Here is a 23,731-nt window from a genome sequence, read left to right as displayed (position 1 = left end):
TTAGATTATTTTTCTTGGTCCCCCGAAACTTGGAGCAATATTAAAACTTGTGTAATTATCAGCGTGGAGTATTAAATGGGAGTGATGCAGTGACTCTAATTTTCTAAAAAGTCAAATATTTCTTTTTCATTTCTAGCTGCACTTTATAATTTGTTGGTGCTTCTGTTTCGATTTCTTTTGGGTTTATTGTTTTCCTTTTTGTTTGAGATTGTACACAAATTTTCTTATATTTCGTGAAATGGGCAATTCTTGATTTTCTGGGATGCTATAATTCTGGGCAGTTCTTGCTGAGGCAACTGTAAGAAATCAAAGTTGTAAGTTTCCCTGATTACATATATGTTTTATTCAATGACTGCAAGCTGTATATTGTTTCATATTTCTCTAAACATATGGAAAGATTACATTTTTTATACGGCCATGATTACCTTTGACATGTTTATTCATCTTGCACTATGGGGGTGTTTGTGTCGGACTCTAGTTTATTCTGTTTTATGATTTCTATTACAATAACAAGAAGAATTAAGAAGAATCAATTGTGGTAGGTACAATGTTGTCTGTACCCGAAGATACAGATACTGATAGCACCATAAGCTATAGATTTAGTAAACTGGAGATTGAAAATGAGCTTTCTGATGGCTCTAGTGATGATGGTGGCGGCAGTCATTGGCCTAGTCGAAAGCGTGATTCATTTGATCAAGATATAGCTCAGCTAACGAAGCTTCAGTCGAGGCCAAACGAGCATTTCAGCTGCGTTTCACCCGGGAAACGTGAGTGTCCTGTATCGACTTTGAAGATGCTGGCAGGTCGAGAAGCTAATCTCTCGGGAAGAGGAAGGTTCTCGTTACCAGATTGTCGTCATGTTTTAAGTAGATATCTGCCGGTTAATGGTCCTTGGATTGTAGACCAGATGTCTACAAGGGCTTATGTGTCTCAGTTTTCTGCTGACGGTTCCCTGCTTATCGCTGCTTTTCAGGTATCACTACTTTCGAAATGCATGAAGCGAGTTTGTAGTGTATCTCAGAGTTGTTTTAAATGTGTGATATAAGATAAGAACTGGTCTCAATTGACAGGATTATATGTGTTATGTTAATTATGATGCTTGTGTTATTTCTTGATCCAAGAATCTTCGTATTTTTCGTTGAACAGGGTAGTCAGATTAGAATATATGATGTAGAAAGGGAATGGAAAGTTCGGAAGAACATTTTGGCCAGAAGCCTAAGGTGGACCATCACTGATACTTCCCTTTCTCCCGATCAACGATGCCTTGTAAGTTCTCCATGTAACAGCGATGATTGGTTCGATGTTTATAACTTTCATAAATGATAATCTCTGAATTGTTGGTCTTAATCTTGTTGTGTTTGGGATTGGAACTTTTTTGCAGGTCTACGCTAGCATGTCACCCGTCATCCAGATTGTTGATGCTGGATCTTCTACGTCTGAATCTCTTGCTAACATCACCGTAAGAAACATTATTTTCTCACGTGTCAAGTTCTTAGTTATCGAACGGGCTGGGACCTAAGCTTCTTTTATCTTTGCGGAGGGACAAATTACATCATTAATTTACACCTATCCATTTCTTTTCTCCCCCCAATGGGTTTGGAACGACCTCTGTTTGCTTTGATGTGGATTTTTGTAGTGATATGTTGCTTGCTGTGGCTTCTGTATCGTGCAGGAAGTCCACGACGGTTTGGATCTCTCTTCTCGGGATGATGGGGGATACTCTTTCGGAATCTTTTCTCTGCAATTCTCAACTGCTGGCCAAGAAGTTGTGGCTGGAAGCAGCAATGGGCATATACACGTTTGTGACCTCAAAGCGAAAAAAGTCTCTCTTCGAATACCTGCCCACATGGTTCGTACTTTCCCTCTGAATTCATTTTCACTCTTCTTTTTCTTATTACTTGTTGATGTTGATGCTTTTGTCATGCTTGCAGTCTGATGTCAACAGTGTATGTTTCGTTGACGAGAGTGGCCACCTCATTTGTTCTGGCAGCGACGACAGCTTCTGCAAGGTAATTCTTAACGAGCTTGCCAAACTTATGAGAGGTTTTACCACAGAAACTAAGTAATGAAGCTTTATTTGCTTACACATTTGTTTTGAATAAGGAGCCGTCGATTTTGTTCTAGGTCTGGGACAGACGTTGCTTTGCAGGAAGTGGCAAGCCAGCTGGGGTGCTAATGGGCCATCTCGAGGGGATTACCTTCACTGATAGTCGCAGAGATGGACGTTATTTGATATCCAACAGCAAAGATCAATCTATCAAACTGTGGGATCTAAGAAAAATGTCTCCTAACTCTGTTTGGTAAGATTCCTCGAGGGGAGTCTGCTTTAGTGGTTAGATTTACTACCATATTTTTGTTCTTGTTTGGGATGGTGAGCATCTCTTCTCTTGTCTTTTTCTTGTATGTTTGTTGTTTCAGCTATCGAGGATACAGGAACTACGAATGGGATTACAGATGGATGAACTACCCTCAACGAGCAAAGGATTTCAAGCATCCACACGATCAATCTGTAGCTACATATAAAGGCCATTCAGTCCTGCGCACACTCATCCGTTGTTACTTCTCACCACAATACAGGTAAACTCTCAACAAACGCCTGCCTAATCCATATGCTTTGTTCATTTTTAACATTGGCTAACGCGCTTGGTGTGTTATTGGCAGCACGGGGCAGAAGTACATCTACACGGGATCACACGATTCCTGCATCTACATTTATGATTTGGTAAGTATTCTGTTTATTCGATTCCATCTTACTATTGTGATATACAGTTGAGCTGCATAACATAGAGAAACGATTAATCCAAGATTGCAATCTCCTTCAACTGCGTTTGTTGAACGTGGACAGGTGAGTGGTGCGCAAGTGGCCAAGTTGCAACACCATGGATCTACAGTGAGGGATTGTAGTTGGCACCCGACCTACCCGGTGTTGGTTAGCTCGTCGTGGGATGGTGAAGTGGTGAAGTGGGAGTTCCCTGGAAATGGAGAGTCAACAATCAGCCACACCAAATAATATGATGATGCAAATTCAATAATTTGTTGTATATAGCAGATTCAAATCATAATACAGTAGTACTGAAAATGATACAAAGTAGTAAAACGAGTAATTTCATCACATCATATACTCTCCAAATCAAACTTAATTGATTGCAAAACAAGTTTCCATCCTATTGGCAAGTTTTTCAAATCATTTTCGAGTAGATTTTTTTTCACTTCATTGTCAGGCATATTCCAATCGAAACACTTCCATTTGGACGTCGTTTACCCAAAAAAGAAAGCTAAGAAATAAGGGAAGTCACATTATTTTTCTTCTCTTGTAAATGTATGAATGTCTGGAACAACAAAATAAGTCGTTGAATGTTCATTACATGCCCAAACTCAACAAAAAGAAATGGATGAATAAATCCACCAAAAATAGGACATGAGCATCTGTGCCCTTGAGAGCGACGCACTGTCTGGAGGAGCACATGGATGCCGTAGTTGTAATTCAAAGAGAGAGACGAGTAGAACAACACAAATACAGAGAGAGAGAGAGAGTTGAACCAATTCACACGGAACAAGATTAGTAAAAGAAGCATATAATGAGCTTCTTCAACTATTACCATGATCACAAAAGAAGTCAGTTTTTTTTTACATAACTAGCACCCATCACATTTTTGGTACAGTTTTCCTTATCTCAAGCCCTTCATCTATCTATATATACCTCCATAAGCCATGCACCGTCACGTTGGAAAATCTGGTGCTCGAAAATGGAGTCAATAATGTGGCTCATTTCATTTTCATTCTCTCAGGTCCTTTTTCGTGTTTATTTCCCGCTATCATCGCCAAAATATACAATAGAACTGATTGGATGCATTCAATTCAGATGCTTTTTCTGATCTTTTGAAGCCTCCCAAATATTTGATTTTGAACTATTTCTCTAGCAGATGGTCTCCGAGCAGGATTAGCATCCATCATCGTCTGAAGATTAAGCCAGAAAATGTGCAATGAAACAACTAGGTATAAAACTGTGGTTGCATGGTGCCTTGAGGCACACTAGCATTACATTTGAGCTGCTAATCATCAAGAGAGCAAGTTAATATACCTTGATTAAATTCTGGAACTGTATTGAGTGGCTTGGAAGAAGAGGTAGCCTTCCTTCCCTGAGATGGAGAAAATGAGGGCCTGATTCAGGTAAGGGCGACCCCTTCACAAGTTCATATATGGAAGCTCCGAAGGAGAATATGTCAACTTTGTCTAGATTATCATAGTTATCGTTCAGAATTTCTTGGGGCATATAACGTGCATCACCCTCTTCAACTGGCAAGCTTTTATCTATCATAGTTGCACAACCAAAATCACCAAGTTTATAAACTCCCTCTTTTACATAAATATTATCTGGCTTTACATCTAAGTGAGCTATGCCTCTACTGTGTATAAACTGCAATGCTTTTGCAATCTGCAAAATGTAAACAATTTTATGATCACAAATCTCCACAAATAAATTCATAGCTTAAGACGGTTGTTCATGAATATCCATGACACACATTCATCAGAACCTTCAAATCACTTCTCCATCGCACAAAAGAAGCAAATGAGGAGGCTTTGGAAATACCTAAGAGGATAAAATTATTCACCTGATACATGACATCTAAAGCTTCTACCTCTGTCAATGATCTGGATAATGTATTGACAGAAAGGCTGTGATCACACAACTCCAACTGGATGTAGAGATGCTCGTTCTCGAACCAAGAACAGTAGTAGGTAACTACATTCTCATGGTACCCTGAAAGAAATATGATTCATATATTAGTTTGAGAATCTCTGCTTTCGCAGATATTTAGGGAAACATTTTGGGCAGCAAACCTAAGGCTGCCAAAGCTTGAACTTCCATCAAAGCCTTCTGCCTGCAAAAAGAGGTATAAAAATAAGTATGGTGAACAACAAATCCTTAACCCAGGTAGATGATCATTTAATATTGCACCTTTCTGTTTCCTGATGTAACTGTTTCATGCTAAGTTTCACAGCATACATGCAACCTTCGATCCTCTTCAGAACTTTGAAAACATTATTGAAGTTTCCACTGCCAATTTTCTAATAATGATAATTTCAGTTGAAAATGAATAAGATTTTCAGAATCAGTGAAGACGGGAGAGCAAGGCTATGTTGATCTCCTAACCTCAATTTCATGGAAATCTGTCCGATAGCGTGAAAGGTCGTCACCACCAATACCAGCAGAATAATAACCTGGAGGTAACACATACAAAATGTTACAGAACGACTAGTTTAAACTTGGAAAATAAATCAGTTGGCTTCTAAGATAAATGGTTGCATCACAATGGTAGAAACTTGGAAAATGTTACAGAACGACTAGTTTAAACTTGGAAAATAAATCAGTTGGCTTTCTAAGATAAAAGGTTGCATCACAATGGTATAAACTTGGAAAATATAACACATACAATGTTACAGAACGACTAGTTTAAACTTGGAAAATAAATCAGTTGGCTTTCTAAGATAAAAGGTTGCATCACAATGGTATAAAATGTCCCTCATTCCCAATAATAAAATACAACAAGATGCTTCACTTAAATTTCAAAAAGAAAGGCTACTGAATAACATGTGTGCACCTGCACATTTGGATCTTTGATTGCTAAAAGGATCAGCATAAAAGTCCAAAGCATTCTTGACATATGGATTGTTTAAGCATGGAGGAGGCATAACTCTGCACCGTAAAGCCACTACAGATTGTGAAACATAACCACCACGGCTATTTTGTAACTCAACCGGTGTTCCTGTCTCCATTGCATCAGTCCTCGAAGTATCATTTCCAAGATCTTCACATGGTTGATGACCAATATCAGTTGATCCGAAAAATGTTTTGAGATCAACATCTGGAATAGCAGTCAGCAGTGCACATCAAGCATCAGAAAAATATAGAAGCACATAATTGAGCTCTCATGTCATTCAACAAAAGGACGAGAGAGAAAACATTATTTAATGGAACAGAAACATTTCTTTTCCGATGAGCAAAAGCAGTTATACTGTAGCCTGTTAAAGAACCCAAAATCGCTGTTACAAAAACCATTTAGTTTCTAGGTTGAGCTGTTACCTAAAACCACTACCGCAGCAGGCAATGAGATAATACCCCTATCGAATCTTTGAACTAAATAAGCATTGTGATATTGGGGATTTTGAATCAGAAAAAAGCCCTAATTGGGAGGAAATGTCATTTTTTTCTTTCATTTGCTTTTTGTAAATAAATCTTCAAACATAGTAAAAGGCGCAACATTTCTTCAATGCCAACATTAGAGATTACAGCACTAACCGAGTTTCGGGCGCTTGCTCCTAACAGTCTTAACTTTCTCCGGCGATTTGGGGCATTCAATAGCTTCCTTCAACACAATACAGCGCTACGATATTAGCACCTCAAAACTCGAAACCAACAAATGGACAAAATCATACCTTGCTCCGATCCACGATGCTTCCAACTGGCGGAATCATCTCAGGAGTAATATAATCAGGGGTACTGCAAAGAAATAAAAAAGAAATTGAATCAACAAGAGAGCTGGAGAGGCAGAGCAGATAGGGACGGAAGAGAGAAAAACCAGAAGAAATCCTGGCTAAGGATGGGATCGAAATCGAGAGGCATTGAGTCGGAATGAGGTGCTTCGGAATCGAGAAGGTTCTGGAAGCGGGAGGGATTAAGCGAGACTTGATCGAGGTGCACCATCAAATGATTGGACAAGCTGCCTTTCACCATCACGCTGCGATTGCGATTGCGATTGCTACCTCTTCGATTTGTTGCTGCGTTCGGAGCTTTTCTACTCATCAACTCTCAGATTTCGGGTTCCTGTTAAAAAAAAAAGAGGGCGAAATAAATTCAAATTCGCGCGCGTTTGCAGAATGGATTGATATAAAAATGCGCCACCCAATATTATTTTTAACTAAAAATAATATGAATCGAACCACTAATCCAATTTTTTAAGGAAAAGATATACTCCTACAATTCAATCTCTAACAAAATTAATAACTACTAGTATTTCGATTTGATTCAGTGTACTTTGATTTATTCAGATCACAAATATTTTGTCGACCTCTAGATCCAAGTTGTCTACTTGGTTAAATTAATCTATTAAACCTATTACACATAAACTTACCTAGTATGATGGGTATGATATGATAGGGACCTATACTTTTATTTTATTTCGGAAGAGAGTAGATAATCTTTCCGTATATTATTAGCTTATAGTATTTTATTATTTAATTGTTATACTTACTCCATTTACTTTCTTGTTTTCCTAGTTCATAGAAGATTTTTTATACCACACACACTGTGGCTTTTAAAGTGATATTGTTTGGCCACTCAAAGTACTGAGTGGAATAGTAATTTTTTTAGATATAGAAGTGTATATTGGTGTTTTAGTTAAATCCTTTAAACATAAGTATCAATTTTTAAAAGAGAACTATTGCTAGATAGAAGTTAATAACTATATTTAAGTGAGTTCTACTTCCAGTTTAAAAAATTCTAAATTTTTTAGTGATTTTCAAGTAGTAGTATTAGTTTTTGAAACAACTTTCTTCTCGTTAAATTAATTATATAAACAATTATTCATATATACTTACTTTACTCGGAGAAATTGAACTGTTATTAGTGAAGATCGGAGAATAAGTCTTACTCCCTCCGTCCCAAGGTATTAGATCAACTTTCCTTTTTGGGATATTCCAACATATTAGACTCATTTCCTTTTTTAGCAAAAAGCATCTATCTTATTTTATTCTCCACCTACTTTTTTCTCTCTTCTCTCCCCTACTTTTTCCCTCTCTCATACTTTACTCTCTCTACTTTAACTATTTAAATATCACTTCCTTAAATCATGTGCCCAAAAGAAGTGAGTCTAATACTCCGGGACGGAGGGAGTATTTCATTTGAGAGAAAATATTTTATAAAATAGAAACTTTTTATTTTTAAAGAACAAATCAAAATGAAAATAATTTATACTTTCGAAAGACAAAGTGGGTGTAAAATATATAGTACTTTTGCGATACACCGAAATATAGTACGACATATCATTATACTTGTTATACTGGAAAAAAATCTATTATACCCAAAATATTCAAAAAAAAATAATTATAGTGTTCAACTACTTCAAAAAGTCTAAAAGAATTAAACTTCATCACAATTAAGTCTTTTTCATACAGTCATTCGTTTTAAATTTTTGCGTAAATATAACATAAATATATATATATGGGGAACGTTAAGGTCCTACCACCTCATTAGTGTTAAGCATCAAATATATCACAGCTCTTAGATTAGATGGTTATGATAAGCTACATATCTATACAATATATAAAATGGGAGTTTTGAGGGTATTTAGGGAAATATTCTTTTAAAATAGATATTTATTTGAATAAAACTTTTTTTTAGTAAATATTATACGGTTATATAATGTTAAATCAATGAGTAATTATTTAAAGTTAGTGAGGAGTTATTTAAAGTTAATAGGGAGTTAATGGGTGGTTACATCCGGCAGTTATTATCTATAGTAATTTATTTATATTTACCAATAGGTTATTCTTTAAAGGTTTCCTTTGCGTATGTGTGTTTGATTGTATTGATAATACTCTTGGCATTCTTGAATCAGTTGTGTGATTGTGACATTTGTTTCCTCAAGCATTGCAATACCTGTCTGAATCAATTTTGTGATTAAAAATCGTGTCTTGATAAACTGGGCTACATCTTTGAATCAGTTACTTCATGTTGAAGCCGTGTCTTTGAATCAGTTGTCTGAATGAATTACATATGATGAATAGTTGTCCTCTTACACTGGACGCTTGTGGGATTATTTTATGTGAAACTGGATCTGTTTCCTTACAATTTGTTGTACATTTCCTTGCTTATTGCTTATATTGATTTGATTAGGTTGGTCTGTTCACCTCTTTCTTGGTATCTTAAGCTTCAAGTTTCGCTGCAATCGAAGAATTGTGAAGCTTGACCAAGCAGTGAGGCATTGCTGCAGCCAATCCTTTCTCAAGGGCAAGCCAGGGGGCTGAGGTAAGAATTTTGCATTTGATAACGAAGGACGGATGAGGCTTTGCAATCTACTTTTAATTAATCTTTGTTGGTTGATATGTTTCAGATGGGGCGGGAGAACTGATCCGATTCAGTTGAATTATCGCAAGTCAAGATTATAGATTCGGGGATAGCCATTCGAAGTCATCCAATCTGAAGAGGAGCTATAATGAATTGATTGGTGTCTGACAGCCCGGTAGGTGTTTTCCTTTCCCCTTGTGGTTTTTCGTATGTGAATTGGAGTATATCCAACTGATCAGGAAGAGATTCCCGACCCAGCTGAGTCGTTGGTACGATAACCGGGACCTGGCTTCAAACAAGTTTCCTCAACCCACTTCTACTAATTAGTATAATGGAGGTAAGGGTCGAATCCCACGAGGATGGACACGTTTTGATAACTGCGGTGACTTTCCTGGGTGTTTTGGTTAGCTACCACGCTTGGGTTGAGATTTTACCTAGACACGAATTAAAGGTGGTACTCTACTGACTAGTAGGCGTGAAAATGACAGACATGTGGGAGTATTCGTGAAAATAGGGGACAATGTGTCTCAGAGGCATATGAAAAGTAGACAGTTACTAAAAGAGGAAAATTAGACAACAAGGTATATCTGATGGCTGGGGCTTTCTGACAGGTCTGGATAGTACATCTGAAAAGTAGGGAACAAAAGCAAAAGTAACTTAAAAGTAAAGTGGTTCAAACTAAAGTTGATTTTGACGTTTTCTTCTTCACCAAGTATTAACAGAATTCAGATAAACACAAATACCATGACTGAACTTCAGATTCACAAATTCGAACTCAAGATCCATCGATTTAAATGCTCAAACTTAAATTAAACGGTGAAACTACAACTTTACTTCTATTGACTGACATGTAAGGTGGTAATCACGGCGCAGAACAGAAACTCATGCACGAAAACTTGACTAAACATAGCTACAACTTTGAATCAACAACTCCCGATAAGAAAACACTTAGAAATTGAAAGCAATAACTAAATCTAACTTTCCTAGGCAGAATGAAGCAAACTCGAACCAAAGTGACATGCGAAATAGAAACTTCATAATGTAAATGTTGGAAGATAACAAAGTACTTCAAAAGAGCAACAACGATGAGTGTTTGCAAATAACCAACGATGAAAACAAGTAAACTTTAAACTAGGAAAGCGATTAAGATTGTTTGTGCCACTCCGGGCGATGATACTACTACACTGCTACGATGACTGGCTGGAACGGCGGACTGATGACTTCTCCGGCAAACTCTTGGACGTCAAGTGACCATGGCTGTGGCGAGGAACGAGAGGTAGGATAATGCTGAAGGACTGATCTTCTAGAGAGAATTCTACTAAGTGTGTTGAGAACCGAGAACTTCTAACCGAACTCTAAGGAACCAACTCTAAGTGCGATCGTCGAACTCCTTCTCTCTCTCCAAGTGACTTCTTTTATAGGGAGGCTTGCCCTTGCTTTTAGGGTAGACTTCTCCCGCGTTTTGACCTTTTTGCCCTTGTCAATGATCATCCCAGCTATCCTCCTTCTCCATCTCGAGCCTTCTCTCTGGCATGCATCCTGGTTAGTATCGCACCCTTCTGGCGCCCTTTTCACTTGCGTCACATGAATCGTCTCCTACTGACTTGGATCCTTTAATCCTGCACACTTAAGCAACTGTTTTGCAAATAATACATGCATTTCACGACATACTGACCAGTAACCAAGGCTTAGAATACGACTTATCAGCGTCAGTTAATCAAATTGTGGTGAAAGATAGATGCTTTACAACTTGAATCTAAGTCCATGGTGATTGATTTATTTGAAGTAGTCACAAATTAAAGAGGTTCAAAACTTTGCTTATGATTTTCATCTTTCATATTTAAGATTCAAAACTTTACGTGGTGAGAAATTAAAAGAAACAGAATGCGTTTTCCAGATCCCACACAACCACGTGGTGAGAAATTAAAAGAAACAGAATGAGTTTTCCAGATCCCACACAACCACGAAATCAGATCGTATCACCGCTGGGCCGCCGTTTTGGGCCGGCTCCGACCAACACCAAATGCAACAACATCCCGACGATGGTGGTTAAACGTTCATTTAGTGTATCACATCTTATGCTTTGTTCTACGAATGATCATTTTAATACATATTGATTATTGATTTTGTTTCTTATTTTATTATAGTTTTAGGTGAGGCGGACGGCTTTAAAGATGACAAACGAGTTATTTTACCTATGAGTTCCGTTGAAGAGTGACAAATTGTGAAGAATTGAAGGTTTTAGTTTAAATGATGAGATTGATTTTAATTTTTAAAGTTAATGTAGTGTATAAAGAAGTTTTAAGATGAATAATTATCCATTGTGTTTAATTTTTTATTGTGATAGAATTTTATCTCCCTACTCCATGATTTTATGTTTAAATATTATATTATGTGATTTGTTTCAAATTTATTATGCTTCAATGTTGATTTGTATAGATTTTTTATTCTCATATAACTCATACTGTTCATTGTTAATATTGATTCTAATTTTGTTAAATTAATTTAAAATAAAAAATTAATGTATTAAAAATATATTAATATGTGCATAGCACATGCGTGATACTAGTTAGACTAAAATACCACATTATTATACTAAAATGCTACATTATTTTATTAAAATAGTGTACATTATTAGTTAAGTTACATTATTAGACTAATAATCTACATTATTAGATAACATGTGACATTAATCTAATTGTTAGATCACAAGATCCTATTGATAACAAGTGTTTTGATTTTGAACAGTATTTGCATGTTGAAAATGAATACATCATGTAATAATCAATTGGTATACCGGTATACCACGGTATACCGAAGCGTCGGAATATATCGACGATACGGTATACCGTAGATTCGGTATACCTCGGTGTAGGAAATCTAATATCGTTACTGTACTGAATCTCTCGGTACGATATCATACCGTACCGAAAACTACGGTATACCGAAAAATCGGTATTTTCGGTATTTTTTCGGTACGATAAGTCCGGTATTCTGGTATTTCGGTATAATTCCCCACCCCTACTTCTGACCCACCTTTATTTCCCCAAAATGTCACACAGGGCATATCAGTCTTTCTATTTATTTAGCATTTATTTTAGCATATAAAATTTGGTAAAATTAATGAATTAATATACTTACGGATTCTAATTATCATACTCTATTATATGATTTACGGTTTTATTTAGAGAAAAATATTTATAAAAACATATCTAACTAAAATAAACACATAAATCATTCATATGATAACTAGCTGGTAAGATACATAAAATTGATAAGCATTTTAATTTAGTCGAGTCCTTTCATTTTCTGCACTCGTTTTAGAAAAATGATATAAATAGTTAAAGTTTAAAAAAAGTAAAGTAAGAGAGAGAATAATGTAGATAAGACTCTTATCTATCTTATTTTGTCACTTACTTTACTCTCTCTTTCCATTTTACCTATTTATTATGATTTTTCCAAAACGAGTGCAGAAAATAAAATGACTCAACTACCGCGGAACAGAGGGAATAATAAAAAGGAAAATTTTTTTTGCGCCATTTGCTGCATTGATGGGGAATTAAAGAAATAGTTAGAGAGATGAAGAACAGAGAAATATTTTTCAGCGCATACATACGAATTTTGATAAATTCAAACAAGAATATAAAGTTTTTTTGAGAAAAGAGAGAAGATGAGAGAAGTCATAAATAATGATAAAATTGAGAAAGCCTAACACACTCTTGGAATGACATTTAGGTTAAAGTGAGGGAAAAAATGGCATAAAAGACTCAAAATAGTGTTTTTTTTAAATGATATAATACACATACGTAGAGGTTTACAATGCAATTTTTTTAAACATTAGTACCTCTAGGGTTCGAATTGCATACGTAGGGGCCAATTTTGTAGTTCACTCAAATAAACATAGCCCTACCAAAAATATTTTCTACGTCCTCCCCTGACCGCACATATTATAAATATGTGTGAAATCTTATTCTCAAAAAAAATTAATTTGATAGGTAAAACCCTACCAAATTGGTGCTTTCATTATGTTTTCATCCTCCAATTAATTTACTCTTCTACCACCATATCTGCCGTGCTGTTAAAATCTTCTCTCGCCCCTTCATTTTCAAGTGTTAATCTCGTAAGATGGATTTTGGATATTCAAAAATATTTTAACTATCATGAGTTATCTACTCGGCTATTCTTTGTCGGAAGATTTTTTCACCCTCCAACATCTGAATGGTTCCACGAATCGAAGCTCAAATCCCGAGTACCATATATGATAATGAAGTACTCGCCATAGCGTCATGTTAATTAATGCAGCCATTTCGTAATATTTTGATCTTGTGTCAAATACAGTTATTTAGTGAACATAGAATTTGTGAATTGGGCCTCCAATTCGCAAGATCGAAACCGATTGCAAAAAGCAAAGTAAAACAATGGAGTTACGTGGTTCAGCCGTAAGGCTTACATCCACTGATAAGACAATCCAAGCTTTGTTCAATTCACACCAAGAATACAACGAGAACAATAAGCGATTGAGATGATCAACAAAACACTCAAGCTCACATACAAGGATGCTCTCTACAATTACAGCAAGAACACAATATGAACCTCACCAAGATAGCGTCTCTCCCTTTGATCTCTCTAAGCTCTCTAATTTGCAGAAGTAGTTATCGAGCTGCACTCTGCCTCTTCTCTTATTTGAGCTGGAAGAAATCGCTCCCTCAAAACCGACAAATCTGTCATTGGCCGTTTCAAGTTCTCAACTGATGCTGACCAAAGTCAAATACAACCTTCCTTATTTCACTTTAGTCCTCAACATTCTTTTATTTGTTAGTTCCACCCCCAACAGAATTGGAGTCAAACTTGTTCGATGATTTACTAATACGTAAGAGCATCCGCAATGGTGCTTAGGCCAGCCATAGGCCAGCCATTCTCTCCCCTGCCACGTCAGCAACACTAAAAAAACTACCTGCCACATCAGATTTAGGCCAGCCATAGGCCGGCCGCAATAAAAATAATTCAAAATATACTACATTTACGGAATTAAAATTACGATTAAAATACGGAATTAAATTTACGACACATATACGGGAAAATTCACTAATTGCATTTAAAAAAGTTACATAGATAAAAAAAAAAATTACATGCATAATAAAGAGAAAAAACTATCGCCGTGCAATCCTCCGTGCCCACAACTCTTCAATTATATCCTTTTGGAGTTGAATATGAGCATCCACTCGGCGCATGTTGGCAAATTCCTTGAGTCGGCCGGCTTCATCGAGAGGTACCCCCTGTCGTACACTAGGGGTGGCCGTTCCGTGGCTTGGACCGGCTTCATCGTCACTGACCCAACTAGTCAGCTGTACGCCTTCGTCTTCGACGATCATGTTGTGCAGGATAATGCAGACGTACATTATCTCGGAAACGCATCCGACATTCCACAAACGCGTTGGGCCCTTAATTGCCGCCCATCGAGACTGGAGCACACCAAATGCGCGCTCCACGTCCTTGCGCGCCGACTCCTGTCGTTGCGCAAAGTAGGCCTTCTTTTCATCACTTGTTTGTCGGATCGTCTTCACAAAGACCGGCCACCGAGGGTATATCCCATCCGCCAAGTAGTAGCCCATATCATGCCGGTTGCCGTTGGCCACAAAAGAGACGGCTGGACCCACGCCCTGGCACTTCTCGTTGAAGAGGGGAGACGAGTTCAGGAAGTTGAGGTCGTTGTTCGACCCAGCTACCCCAAAATACGCATGCCAGATCCACAGCCGGTAATCAGTTACGGCCTCGAGGATTATCGTGGGGTTCTTTGACTTGTAGCCGGTCGTGTAGGCCCCCTTCCAGGCAGTCGGACAGCTCTTCCACTCCCAATGCATACAGTCTATGCTGCCTAACATCCCCGGGAACCCATGCTTCTCCCCGTGCATCTGCATCAAATTCTGACAATCTTCGGGAGTAGGGCTTCGAAGGTACTGCTCACCGAAAATGCTGATCACGCCCCCACAGAACTCCTTCAGACATTTCAGGGCTGACGACTCACCGATGTGGAGGTACTCATCCCACATGTCTGCCGCGCCTCCGTAGGCCAACTGCCTGACTGCCGCCGTGCACTTTTGGATAGGGGTGTGGCCGGGTCTGCCAGCCGCATCGTGCCTGAAGCGGAAACACAGATATTGACGCTCCAATGCCCCAACGATGCGCATAAACAACTCCCTGCGCATTCTAAAACGCCGCCGGAACATGTTGGCGGGAAACCGCGGGTACTCTGCAAAGTAGTCCTCGTACAGCCGCTGATGTGCAGCTACGTGATCCCGATCAATCACTGCTCGGTGGTGGACAACTCGTGGAGGGCGAGGTATCGCCTGCTGTTCCACCATACGCATGTACCGCTCCATCCCGCGGTTCATGTAGGCCTCCATAGCCTCGTTCATCCTCCGTTCGTACTCTTCAGGATCCACACCACTACCACTACCACTACCACTACCGCTACCACCCGCGTTACTCATCGTTCGATGATGCTCTTGTACAGAAAGTTAGAGAGATAGAAAACTCGTTAAAACAAGTGGTGCAAATGAAAATGAAACGAAAATCGCGTTTATATATGATTTAAAAAAAAAAAAAAAAAAAAAAAAAAACGAAAATCGGCGCTGGCCGATCGGGCCTCCACGATGGCGGCTAGCCGATCCGCTAGCGCTTCGGCCAGCGACGAGCGATCGGCCAGCCCACCCCGATCCGCTCGCCGAAATCGCCCTCGCCGGTTGCAATGGTTCGGCTAGCCGATCGGCTAGCGCGACGCATCGACTAGCCGGTCGCTAGCCGACCATTGCGGATGCTCTAAGCTAAGCATTATTAAATAAAAAACTCCTTATATTCTACTCGTATAAATATTCACATCAAAAATCAAAATAAAACGCATATGCAAACCACCATTTCCCGCAACAATCACTCATTTTGAATCTCTTCCCCGAATCCATGGTTAAGCGCACTGTATCTGATTCTTTCATTCTTTCGAAAAGTTCTCCTCCGCACGACACCAAGCGATCCAAGGTTCAATCTCATATCATTCATTCCTTCCTTTCTTCTCTTTGATGCCAATTTTTGATTCTGCATGCAGTCGGAAGAAGATGCTAAGGGGCCGGCCAAAGGTGAGGATGCTAACGCGCCGCCGGCCAGAGGTGGTTATCCCCTTTTCTTCTTCCTTTCTAGTAGATTACTTTAGAATTCTTTGCATATGTTGGAATTTAGCTCTTTAATGGGGGTTTTGGTGAATTCTTGAATATCAGATGCTGCTAAAGGGAAGTCGAATAGGATACCCAAATTACACATACGGAACGGGCTGGTGCTGCAGCAGCCGGATTCTGGGAATCCATGGGGAAAACTCATATCTCAGTGTTCACAGGTGTGTGTGCGTCTTTACTCTTTATGTTATCTTGAATAGGCTAATAAATTATTCAAATTAATGTGAATCTTGGAATGAGATTCATGAAAATTATGTTGTCAATTTGGACTATCATATTTTCTGAATATTGATTTCATATCTGGTAATGTAAAAATGGATAATGTATTTGCCCGTTTCTATATTTTAGGTCATGGAAAAAACTTTTTTAATCTCAATATGGAATCAGAAACAAGAGAGTATCATGCATTCCATACTAAAAAGTTTAACTTGGACAGGTCCGTTGTTGGAAGTGACGGGTACAAGACAATGTTGCTTGTCTCATCCTGATAAGTGATGTTTAGGGGGAATACTTCAGTGTTGCTAAGCTTTAAATCTAGCACGGCTATCAATGGGGGTTTAGTGACTCTTCATTCACATGCCAGCATCTTGATTACCCTTCTTTATCTTAATTTGTTTCGTGCAATTTTCCTATCCCAGAATTCCCATGTTATTCTGCATCTCCCTACTTTAAGTGTTGGTAAAAGCGAGCGATGTGGCTTGTGGGTCATAGATCCAGCAGTCAGTAAGTCGTTGTGTAGTCTGAAGCACATTGAAACTGAGGTATGTTGTGATTGTCAATGTGGTACTTAGGCAGGGATTCCAACTATCATGTTTACTGATTCTATGCTCATTTCCCAATTCATAGAGAGGGGTTTCGGAAACAGTGCTTGAAATCATTGGGAAAAAAGGATATGTTCAAGTCAATGGAAAGGCTTACGTTGAAAAATCCATCATCTTTATAAATGGAGGTGATGAGATTATCTTTAGCTCAAAAACTAAACAGGCTTATGTATCCTATTGTCTGTGGTGTTCTGATAGTAGTTTCTTCATCATATTGTTTATGGTGGTTGGTAGAAATACATTATTATACCTGTTTATTTCCTTGACATATTACTAGATTTTCCAACTCCTTACCAAAACTGGTGAATTGACAACTAGCGTGCACCCTTCAGTAAGTAGCTTAGAAGCTCATGGTGGATCCAAACAGGGATTGCATATTGAGGCTAGATCAGGTGCCGTTGCCTCAACTCTGGCCCCCCTCTCACATCCTAATGATGAATTGTCTCTTATTCCACCATCATCTCGGAATGGCGAGGAGGTGCAACAAGGGTCTGAAATTCCATCAGTGCCTTCTACTTGCAGAGTGTCAGACAATTGTATCCTTGATACCGGTATGGAAGAGGCTTTTTCCTGTAAAGACGATGTTTCTGCAGCAGTTATTGAGAATACTGGTGCTTCATCTTCTGGTATTGCCAACAATAACCTGTTTTACATTTTTAGCAGGCCCATCAGCTTCTGAGTTTAATAAGAAACACAGAGATCAAATAAAGGGTTCTCCTCCTCCCATTCCACAGTCTTCAGGACGTAAAAAATTTATAGAGGGCTTATGGAAATGTTTAGTAGATGTGACAGATCTGGGTGTTTCATTCGAGAAGTTTCCCTATTATCTAAGGTACTTGCTTATTGTGTACCACTGATAAACTCTCTACCCTTTTTAATAAATAGGGTAGATTATGCATTTTCTATGCTGGCTTCATACTTGAATGCTCATTTTCGTTAACAGTGAGACCACCAAGAATGTCCTTGTAGCTTCGTCATACATACATTTGAAGTGTCCGAACATGGTGGAGCTTATTTCAGAACTCCCTGCGGTGTGCCCAAGAATTTTGTTGTCAGGTCCAGAAGGTAATATTATCTCCATACTCAAATATTTAATTATGTTTTTACTACTTTATTGGCTGATCTTGCATTACATGTTTTCTTCGCAGGTTCAGAAATGTATCAGGATACATTGACTAGGGCACTTGCTAATTTTTTTGGTGTGAGACTCCTTATTGTCAACAAGATTATGTTATCTGGTGTAAGTTTCCACTGTAAATGTTAAGAAACTTAAATAGTGTCTGTTTTCTTTAATCAGTTAGTTTTATTGCTCGTGTGCAACTATATTTTCTGATTTTTTATTTAAATTTTTTTTAGGGGGGATTAACTAAGGAAGTTGAATCCCCAAAAGAAAGTTCAGAGCCTGAGAGAGCTACTGTGTTTGCTAAGCGAACAACTGCTGATGTAGACCTTACGAAACCAGCGTCGAGTGTGGATGCTGCTATAGCCTCTTCTGCGCAGTCTAAGGACGAAGCATCTACTGCTACGTCAAAGAACTGCGCTTTCAGAAAAGGTATACTTAGCTTTTTATGCTTGTTTGTCTAAATTTAGGTTTCAGATTTTTTATGTTAAGTGGTTAAAGCGGAATTTGGCAGGTGATAGAGTAAGGTTTGTTGGCAATTTAGTAGCATTTGGCATTTCTCCCGGTCAATTTCCAATTAGGTAAATCATTTGTTGTTCAAATTTACCGATGATGTTTATCTGATAAATGTTTCTTTCTCATGTACTCTCGATTTAACCTGTCACTTTATTGGATGTTGGTGGCATGAAATTGCACAAGTTGAACATATTACTATTGGCTAAATCTCCTGTTTTTGATGTCACCTTGTGTTTGGATATACATGCTGTTAGATCAGCTAAAAAATTATGAGAATGTGGGGTTGATGAGCTGTACCAATTGCTTGTATGATTGTATCAATGTGTTGTGGGTTGTCCTTATTTGTAAGTCCGATAACATAAGATTTTGTGCAGGAGTCCAAAATATGGTTCCAGCGGCAAGGTGGTTCTTGTATTTGAAGGTAATGGCTATTCTAAAATTGGGGTTAGATTCAATAGAGTAGTTCCCGAAGGTAATGACCTCGGGGGCCTTTGCGAAGGAGATCATGGTTTTTTTTGTTCGGGTAAGAGTTTGCTTAACTTGTTTCTGTTCCCTTGTCTTATTTAACTTCTATACCTAGAAATGTCCAGTTACAATTGTGATTATTTTTCTCCATGTGCAGCTGGCTCACTAAGTCTTGAAAGTTCAAATGACGATGACATTGATGAGCTTGTCATAAATGATCTCTTTGAGGTAAACTTTGTTGCTATGTGAAATTTGAAGTATTTATCACACTAGAATCCATTCTTTTATGTTGCATGAGTGTGGTTTTTAATAGTGATATTTTACATGTAATGATTCTGTAGGTTGCTTCCATGGAAAGTAAAAAGGGTTCGTTAATTTTGTTTTTCAAAGACATCGAGAAATTGATGATTAGGGATTTGACGGCATTTACAGCCTTTAGAATGAAGCTCGAAGCTTTGCCAGAAAATGTTGTTGCCATAGCTTCGCGTACTCAGATGGACACCCCAAAGGAAAAAGTATGTGATGATCTTTAATTTAATATTTCTACATAACAACACACACGCTGATACTTTTGTTTATATAATTTTGTGAGTTATGACACTGTAATTCACGTTTTGGATCCAGCCTCCACCTCTCTTGCTTCTCGCAAAGTTAAACCAAACAGGATTCTTGGACATGCATTCTGTAGGGGTACGAGTTAACTGCAATTATATATTCTGTGTTCTAAATTTGTGTTCAGATTAGTTACATTGATTTTGTCATTGATGTGTATGAAAACAGTCTTGGCATGCATTTCTCCTTTATTGAGATGTTCATTAAGATCGGTTTGAATGGTTATTGGTGTACTTAATCATTTCTAGCATACTTGCAAGTTATGCAGTTGGTTGACATGGTCATGAAAATGACGACATTGGGGCATATACAACTTCTCTTCGTAAGACAGCATTTTATTTTTTTGATAGGATAAGTGTAAATTGCAAGACAAAAACCAAGAGGCCCCAAAAAGTATGAAGCAGCTCAGTCGTCTTTTCCCAAACAAAGTGACAGTACATATTCCTCAGGTAATCATAGTTTTTGGCTTCCATATGATGCTGCTTCGATTATTTGAAGAGAAAGAAGTGCTAATTGCTGTTAAAATGTGACAGGATGAAGAAATGCTGGAGGACTGGAAACAAATGCTAGATCGAGATGCCAAGACAATGAAATCACAGGAAAATATTGCCCTTATACGCTCGGTTAGTCTTGCTGGTCCATCACCCCTTCTGAAGTATCTGTCTCTGGACTTTGTTGCAAATTGCAATATTGATATTTGGACAAACTTCTTGTATCATTTTTTGGCCTAATATTTTGTGTCTCTCTGTCAATATATTTCAGGTTTTAAGTCGGTTTAGATATGTTTGCCCTGATTTGGAAACATTGTGCATTAACGATCAAGCTTTGTCCAGTGAAAGTCAGTCATACAATTTCACTTCATATCTCTAAATTTCACGATCTTCAATTGGATAATCCTTGATACTTGTTCTAATGTTGACAGATGTTGAAAGAGCTATCGGATGGGCTTTGACTCATCGCATCATGTACTACACTCTACCAAAAGTCACAGATACATCAATTGTCATTCAAAGTGCAAGGTAAACAAATATTTGTCGGCTATCATGTTACCACTGATAGGAGCCTGAGAATTGAGTACTTGGTTTCGGATGAGAGTCCCGACACTATTCTTTCTTCACTATATTGCAGTATCAAATATGGGCTCGACATTCTACGCGGCACCGAAGACGGAAACCAGAGTTTAAAAAAATCTCTCAAGGTAAAGTGTGTGGAGTTTCGATCTTTGTGTTTGCTGTAAAATGAACTGTTCCACTGGACTGTTTTACTTAATTTGGTACATGAAAATAACTTTTAAAGTTTTAGGACGTGGCTACTGAGAATGAATTCGAGAAAAGGCTCCTTGCTGAGGTCATTCCACCCGGTGACATTGGTGTTAGTTTCGACCACATTGGAGCATTGGAGAATGTGAAGGAAACTTTGATGGAATTAGTGATGCTACCTCTGCAAAGGCCAGAACTGTTCAACAAAGGACAACTTAGAAAAGTAAATGCTTTTTGTGCTCAAAGCATATCAGAAAATCGAGCATTTCTTTTCATTTGTCATGAATTCAATACCTTCTTGTACGAATTGTGTCGTTTGCAGCCTTGTAAGGGAGTATTGCTCTTCGGGCCTCCTGGCACGGGTAAAACAATGCTTGCAAAAGCTGTTGCAACGGAAGCAGGTGCAAACTTCATCAACATATCTACGTCTAGCATTACCTCAAAGGTGGAGTTTTTGCTAGCCTTGAACATTTCTTTGTCATTCTCATCTGTTTATCCCTATCTGTGGTTAATTGTAATTATTTTGCACTCAGTGGTTTGGTGAAGGGGAGAAATACGTGAAAGCAGTCTTCACTTTGGCCAGCAAAATATCGCCCAGTGTTATATTTATTGATGAGGTCAGTCTAATCATCTATTAGTTTTTGTTGTTGTGATATCATTTATTATGGTCTTCTCGATAAAGATTGTTATATATGTCGCCACAGGTTGACAGTATGTTAAGGAAACGGGAAAGCCGAGGAGAACATGAGGCGATGCGTAAAATCAAAAATGAATTTATGGTTAACTGGGACGGCTTGCGTACAAAGGATAAGGAACGAGTGCTAGTACTTGCTGCAACAAACAGGCCTTTTGATCTCGATGAGGCAGTAATAAGGAGGCTTCCCAGAAGGTGTTATCATTGCCCTTTCGAACAGATTTTTCAATTATGTAAACAAGAAGCATTCCTCGTCAGTTCTCTTGATCTATTTATAATTCGACCAGGTTGATGGTCAGTCTGCCCGATGCTCAAAATAGGGACAAAATCTTAAAGGTGATATTAGCCACAGAAGAGCTAGGTCCAGATGTGAATCTCAAAGCAGTAGCTCAAATGACCGAGGGGTATTCGGGAAGTGATCTAAAGGTTTGATCGTGTTTTCTCATATTCTGCATGAGCTCTAAATAGTTGGTTTTAGCTTGTAATCTCGTCTGATCCATTCCTTCTTTGCGAAACATGTCTGTTTCTTAGAATCTTTGTGTGGTGGCTTCATATTACCCGATAAGACAACTTTTGGAGGAGGAGAAGCAGGTACATTCACATGATTGAAGCTTTCTTCCCATCTTATGTCATATTGGTTTCCACTTACAATAGAATACTGTGCAATAATATAGGAAAAAGCTTTGGCACTGGCCGAGAACAGACCATTGCCTTCATTGCACAGTTCAGACGTTCGAAGGCTGACTATGGATGACTTCAAAAAAGCACATGCACAGGTGTGTTTCTTTACTTGTTACTTGCCCTATATATCTGTTTTCCTTAACATTTTCTTTGTGGAAGTATGGAAAGATACATAATCTTGTTTTCTTGCCTTCAAGTATGGAAATGGAAATGTGTCACTTACTTTTCATTGCTTTAAAATAAGAATGACATTTGTGAGTTGGATGGAAATGTAGGTATGTTCTAGTGTTTCATCGGAATCACAAAACATGACCCAGCTTCAACAGTGGAACGAACTATACGGGGAAGGTGGAACGAGAAAGAAGACACAACTTAGCTACTTCTTGTAGGGGAAGAAACAACATTTGTATATAATATCTAGGTAGATTTGGTTTTTTCTCCATCCCTAACCTAATCATTGGTAATTTTGTCACACCACTAGATAAGAAGAGTAATTCTACTGATTTTTCCTTCATCTTTACCTGTATAGTCTTGTTTGATTCAATAAATTCCAAATTTACTTCTCTTCATATGATCATAAAAGTATGGATGAATTGTGATCATGGTTAAAGAGAGCGATTGGTGTTATGATTGAATAAATAAACATAACTCTTGCACCTTTTGGTTTGTTTCCTTTTTCATTCCATTTTCAGCTTGATTTTATCTACTGAAATCAGAAGTCAATAAGAAAAAGCAAAACCCAAAATCAGAAGGCAATCGATTAGGTGTTAGGTTCCCAAAAACAAAAACATTTATTTTAGATATTTAACTATTCTCTTTAACAATCAAGGAGTATATTTTTGGTTAAATGAATCAAAACATCTAAATCGTGGAGTAGTATGTTATAACCAGATACAACCATTTAACTTCTACACATGTCTACGTATTTTGATATCTATGCCCATAGAGAAATTCAAAACAGAAAGGGAATAACAAGTGATATGCAGAAGAAAAAACAAAACTGAAAACATCATTCTCAGCCCATGAAAATACCAAATAAGAACATCATAACCCAAAAGTGTAAAATTAACTCAAACCCATTAACAAATTTATAAGCAAACAAACTTAATTAGTGAGTTTGTCTTGTCTTATTGCGTCAGAATTTCATGCGTGGTTTGATCGAGTACAAGTTTTTTGTTTCCAGAACTTGCTCGTGATCTTACTGAATCTACACAAGATCATCTTTGTTAGCCAAGATGAACAATTTCTCATAAAATTCCCTAAATGGCCATTT

General features: G+C 38.0%; 3 protein-coding genes across 8 annotated transcripts; 2 read left to right on the top strand and 1 right to left on the bottom strand.

The window, feature by feature from the left end:
• LOC125187002 (LEC14B protein-like) lies at positions 1-3,112 on the top strand. 2 transcript variants are annotated; one of them, XM_048083499.2, is made up of 10 exons: positions 1-298; positions 543-973; positions 1,147-1,266; positions 1,382-1,459; positions 1,673-1,849; positions 1,932-2,009; positions 2,125-2,300; positions 2,419-2,577; positions 2,662-2,722; positions 2,846-3,112. In XM_048083499.2, the coding sequence occupies exons 2-10, from the start codon at positions 548-550 to the stop codon at positions 3,008-3,010; spliced, it is 1,440 nt and encodes a 479-aa protein (XP_047939456.2). In that variant the 5' UTR covers positions 1-298; positions 543-547; the 3' UTR covers positions 3,011-3,112. The 2 variants fall into 2 exon arrangements, with proteins under 2 accessions (XP_047939456.2, XP_047939455.2); XM_048083498.2 differs by having other exon boundaries at positions 3-314.
• A 171-nt stretch (positions 3,113-3,283) lies between these two features.
• LOC125190452 (wee1-like protein kinase) lies at positions 3,284-6,958 on the bottom strand. The gene is made up of 10 exons (XM_048087765.2): positions 6,582-6,958; positions 6,439-6,502; positions 6,302-6,368; positions 5,604-5,867; positions 5,156-5,223; positions 4,961-5,070; positions 4,843-4,883; positions 4,614-4,762; positions 4,082-4,435; positions 3,284-3,957 (listed from the first exon to the last, which is right to left on the bottom strand). The coding sequence occupies exons 1-10, from the start codon at positions 6,803-6,805 to the stop codon at positions 3,859-3,861; spliced, it is 1,440 nt and encodes a 479-aa protein (XP_047943722.1). The 5' UTR covers positions 6,806-6,958; the 3' UTR covers positions 3,284-3,858.
• A 9,019-nt stretch (positions 6,959-15,977) lies between these two features.
• On the top strand, positions 15,978-23,116 carry LOC125187380 (uncharacterized). Of its 5 annotated transcripts, none has more exons than XM_089059747.1 (28): positions 15,978-16,099; positions 16,167-16,227; positions 16,336-16,451; positions 16,929-17,051; positions 17,137-17,239; positions 17,444-17,662; positions 17,772-17,943; positions 18,055-18,176; positions 18,260-18,351; positions 18,468-18,663; positions 18,746-18,812; positions 19,122-19,270; positions 19,370-19,440; positions 19,554-19,727; positions 19,837-19,902; positions 20,175-20,273; positions 20,358-20,447; positions 20,587-20,662; positions 20,747-20,843; positions 20,953-21,022; positions 21,127-21,306; positions 21,406-21,528; positions 21,617-21,700; positions 21,788-21,972; positions 22,065-22,203; positions 22,309-22,368; positions 22,452-22,553; positions 22,734-23,116. In XM_089059747.1, exons 1-28 carry the CDS (start codon positions 16,025-16,027, stop codon positions 22,845-22,847), a joined length of 3,225 nt encoding a protein of 1,074 aa, XP_088915873.1. In that variant the 5' UTR covers positions 15,978-16,024; the 3' UTR covers positions 22,848-23,116. The 5 variants fall into 5 exon arrangements, with proteins under 5 accessions (XP_088915873.1, XP_047939920.1, XP_088915872.1 ...); XM_048083963.2 differs by having other exon boundaries at positions 17,137-17,280; positions 17,389-17,662; positions 17,775-17,943; XM_089059746.1 differs by having other exon boundaries at positions 17,137-17,280; positions 17,389-17,662.
• Positions 23,117-23,731: the final 615 nt, after the last annotated feature.

The sequence above is a fragment of the Salvia hispanica genome, chromosome 5 (assembly GCF_029641045.1).
Source record: "Salvia hispanica isolate PSC_SH4W2 chromosome 5, Shi_PSC_v1, whole genome shotgun sequence".
NCBI lineage: Eukaryota > Viridiplantae > Streptophyta > Magnoliopsida > Lamiales > Lamiaceae > Salvia > Salvia hispanica.
Note: the sequence above shows the minus strand (reverse complement) of the source record. Positions and strands in the feature narration are given on the sequence as shown.

Bases quoted from the DNA above. Each gene is read 5' to 3' on its own strand.
- LOC125187002 (XM_048083499.2), top strand. From the start codon at position 548: ATGTTGTCTGTACCCGAAGATACAGATACTGATAGCACCATAAGCTAT. The intron at 1,460-1,672 runs GTAAGAAACATT...TGTATCGTGCAG, and splicing joins AATCTCTTGCTAACATCACC to GAAGTCCACGACGGTTTGGA. The intron at 2,301-2,418 runs GTAAGATTCCTC...TTGTTGTTTCAG, and splicing joins ATGTCTCCTAACTCTGTTTG to CTATCGAGGATACAGGAACT.
- LOC125190452 (XM_048087765.2), bottom strand. From the start codon at position 6,805: ATGAGTAGAAAAGCTCCGAACGCAGCAACAAATCGAAGAGGTAGCAAT. The intron at 6,503-6,581 runs GTTTTTCTCTCT...ATTTCTTTGCAG, and splicing joins CTTAGCCAGGATTTCTTCTG to TACCCCTGATTATATTACTC. The intron at 4,763-4,842 runs GTTTGCTGCCCA...TATTTCTTTCAG, and splicing joins TCAAGCTTTGGCAGCCTTAG to GGTACCATGAGAATGTAGTT.
- LOC125187380 (XM_089059746.1), top strand. From the start codon at position 16,025: ATGGTTAAGCGCACTGTATCTGATTCTTTCATTCTTTCGAAAAGTTCT. The intron at 20,448-20,586 runs GTTAGTCTTGCT...AATATATTTCAG, and splicing joins ATATTGCCCTTATACGCTCG to GTTTTAAGTCGGTTTAGATA. The intron at 22,554-22,733 runs GTGTGTTTCTTT...ATGGAAATGTAG, and splicing joins TCAAAAAAGCACATGCACAG to GTATGTTCTAGTGTTTCATC.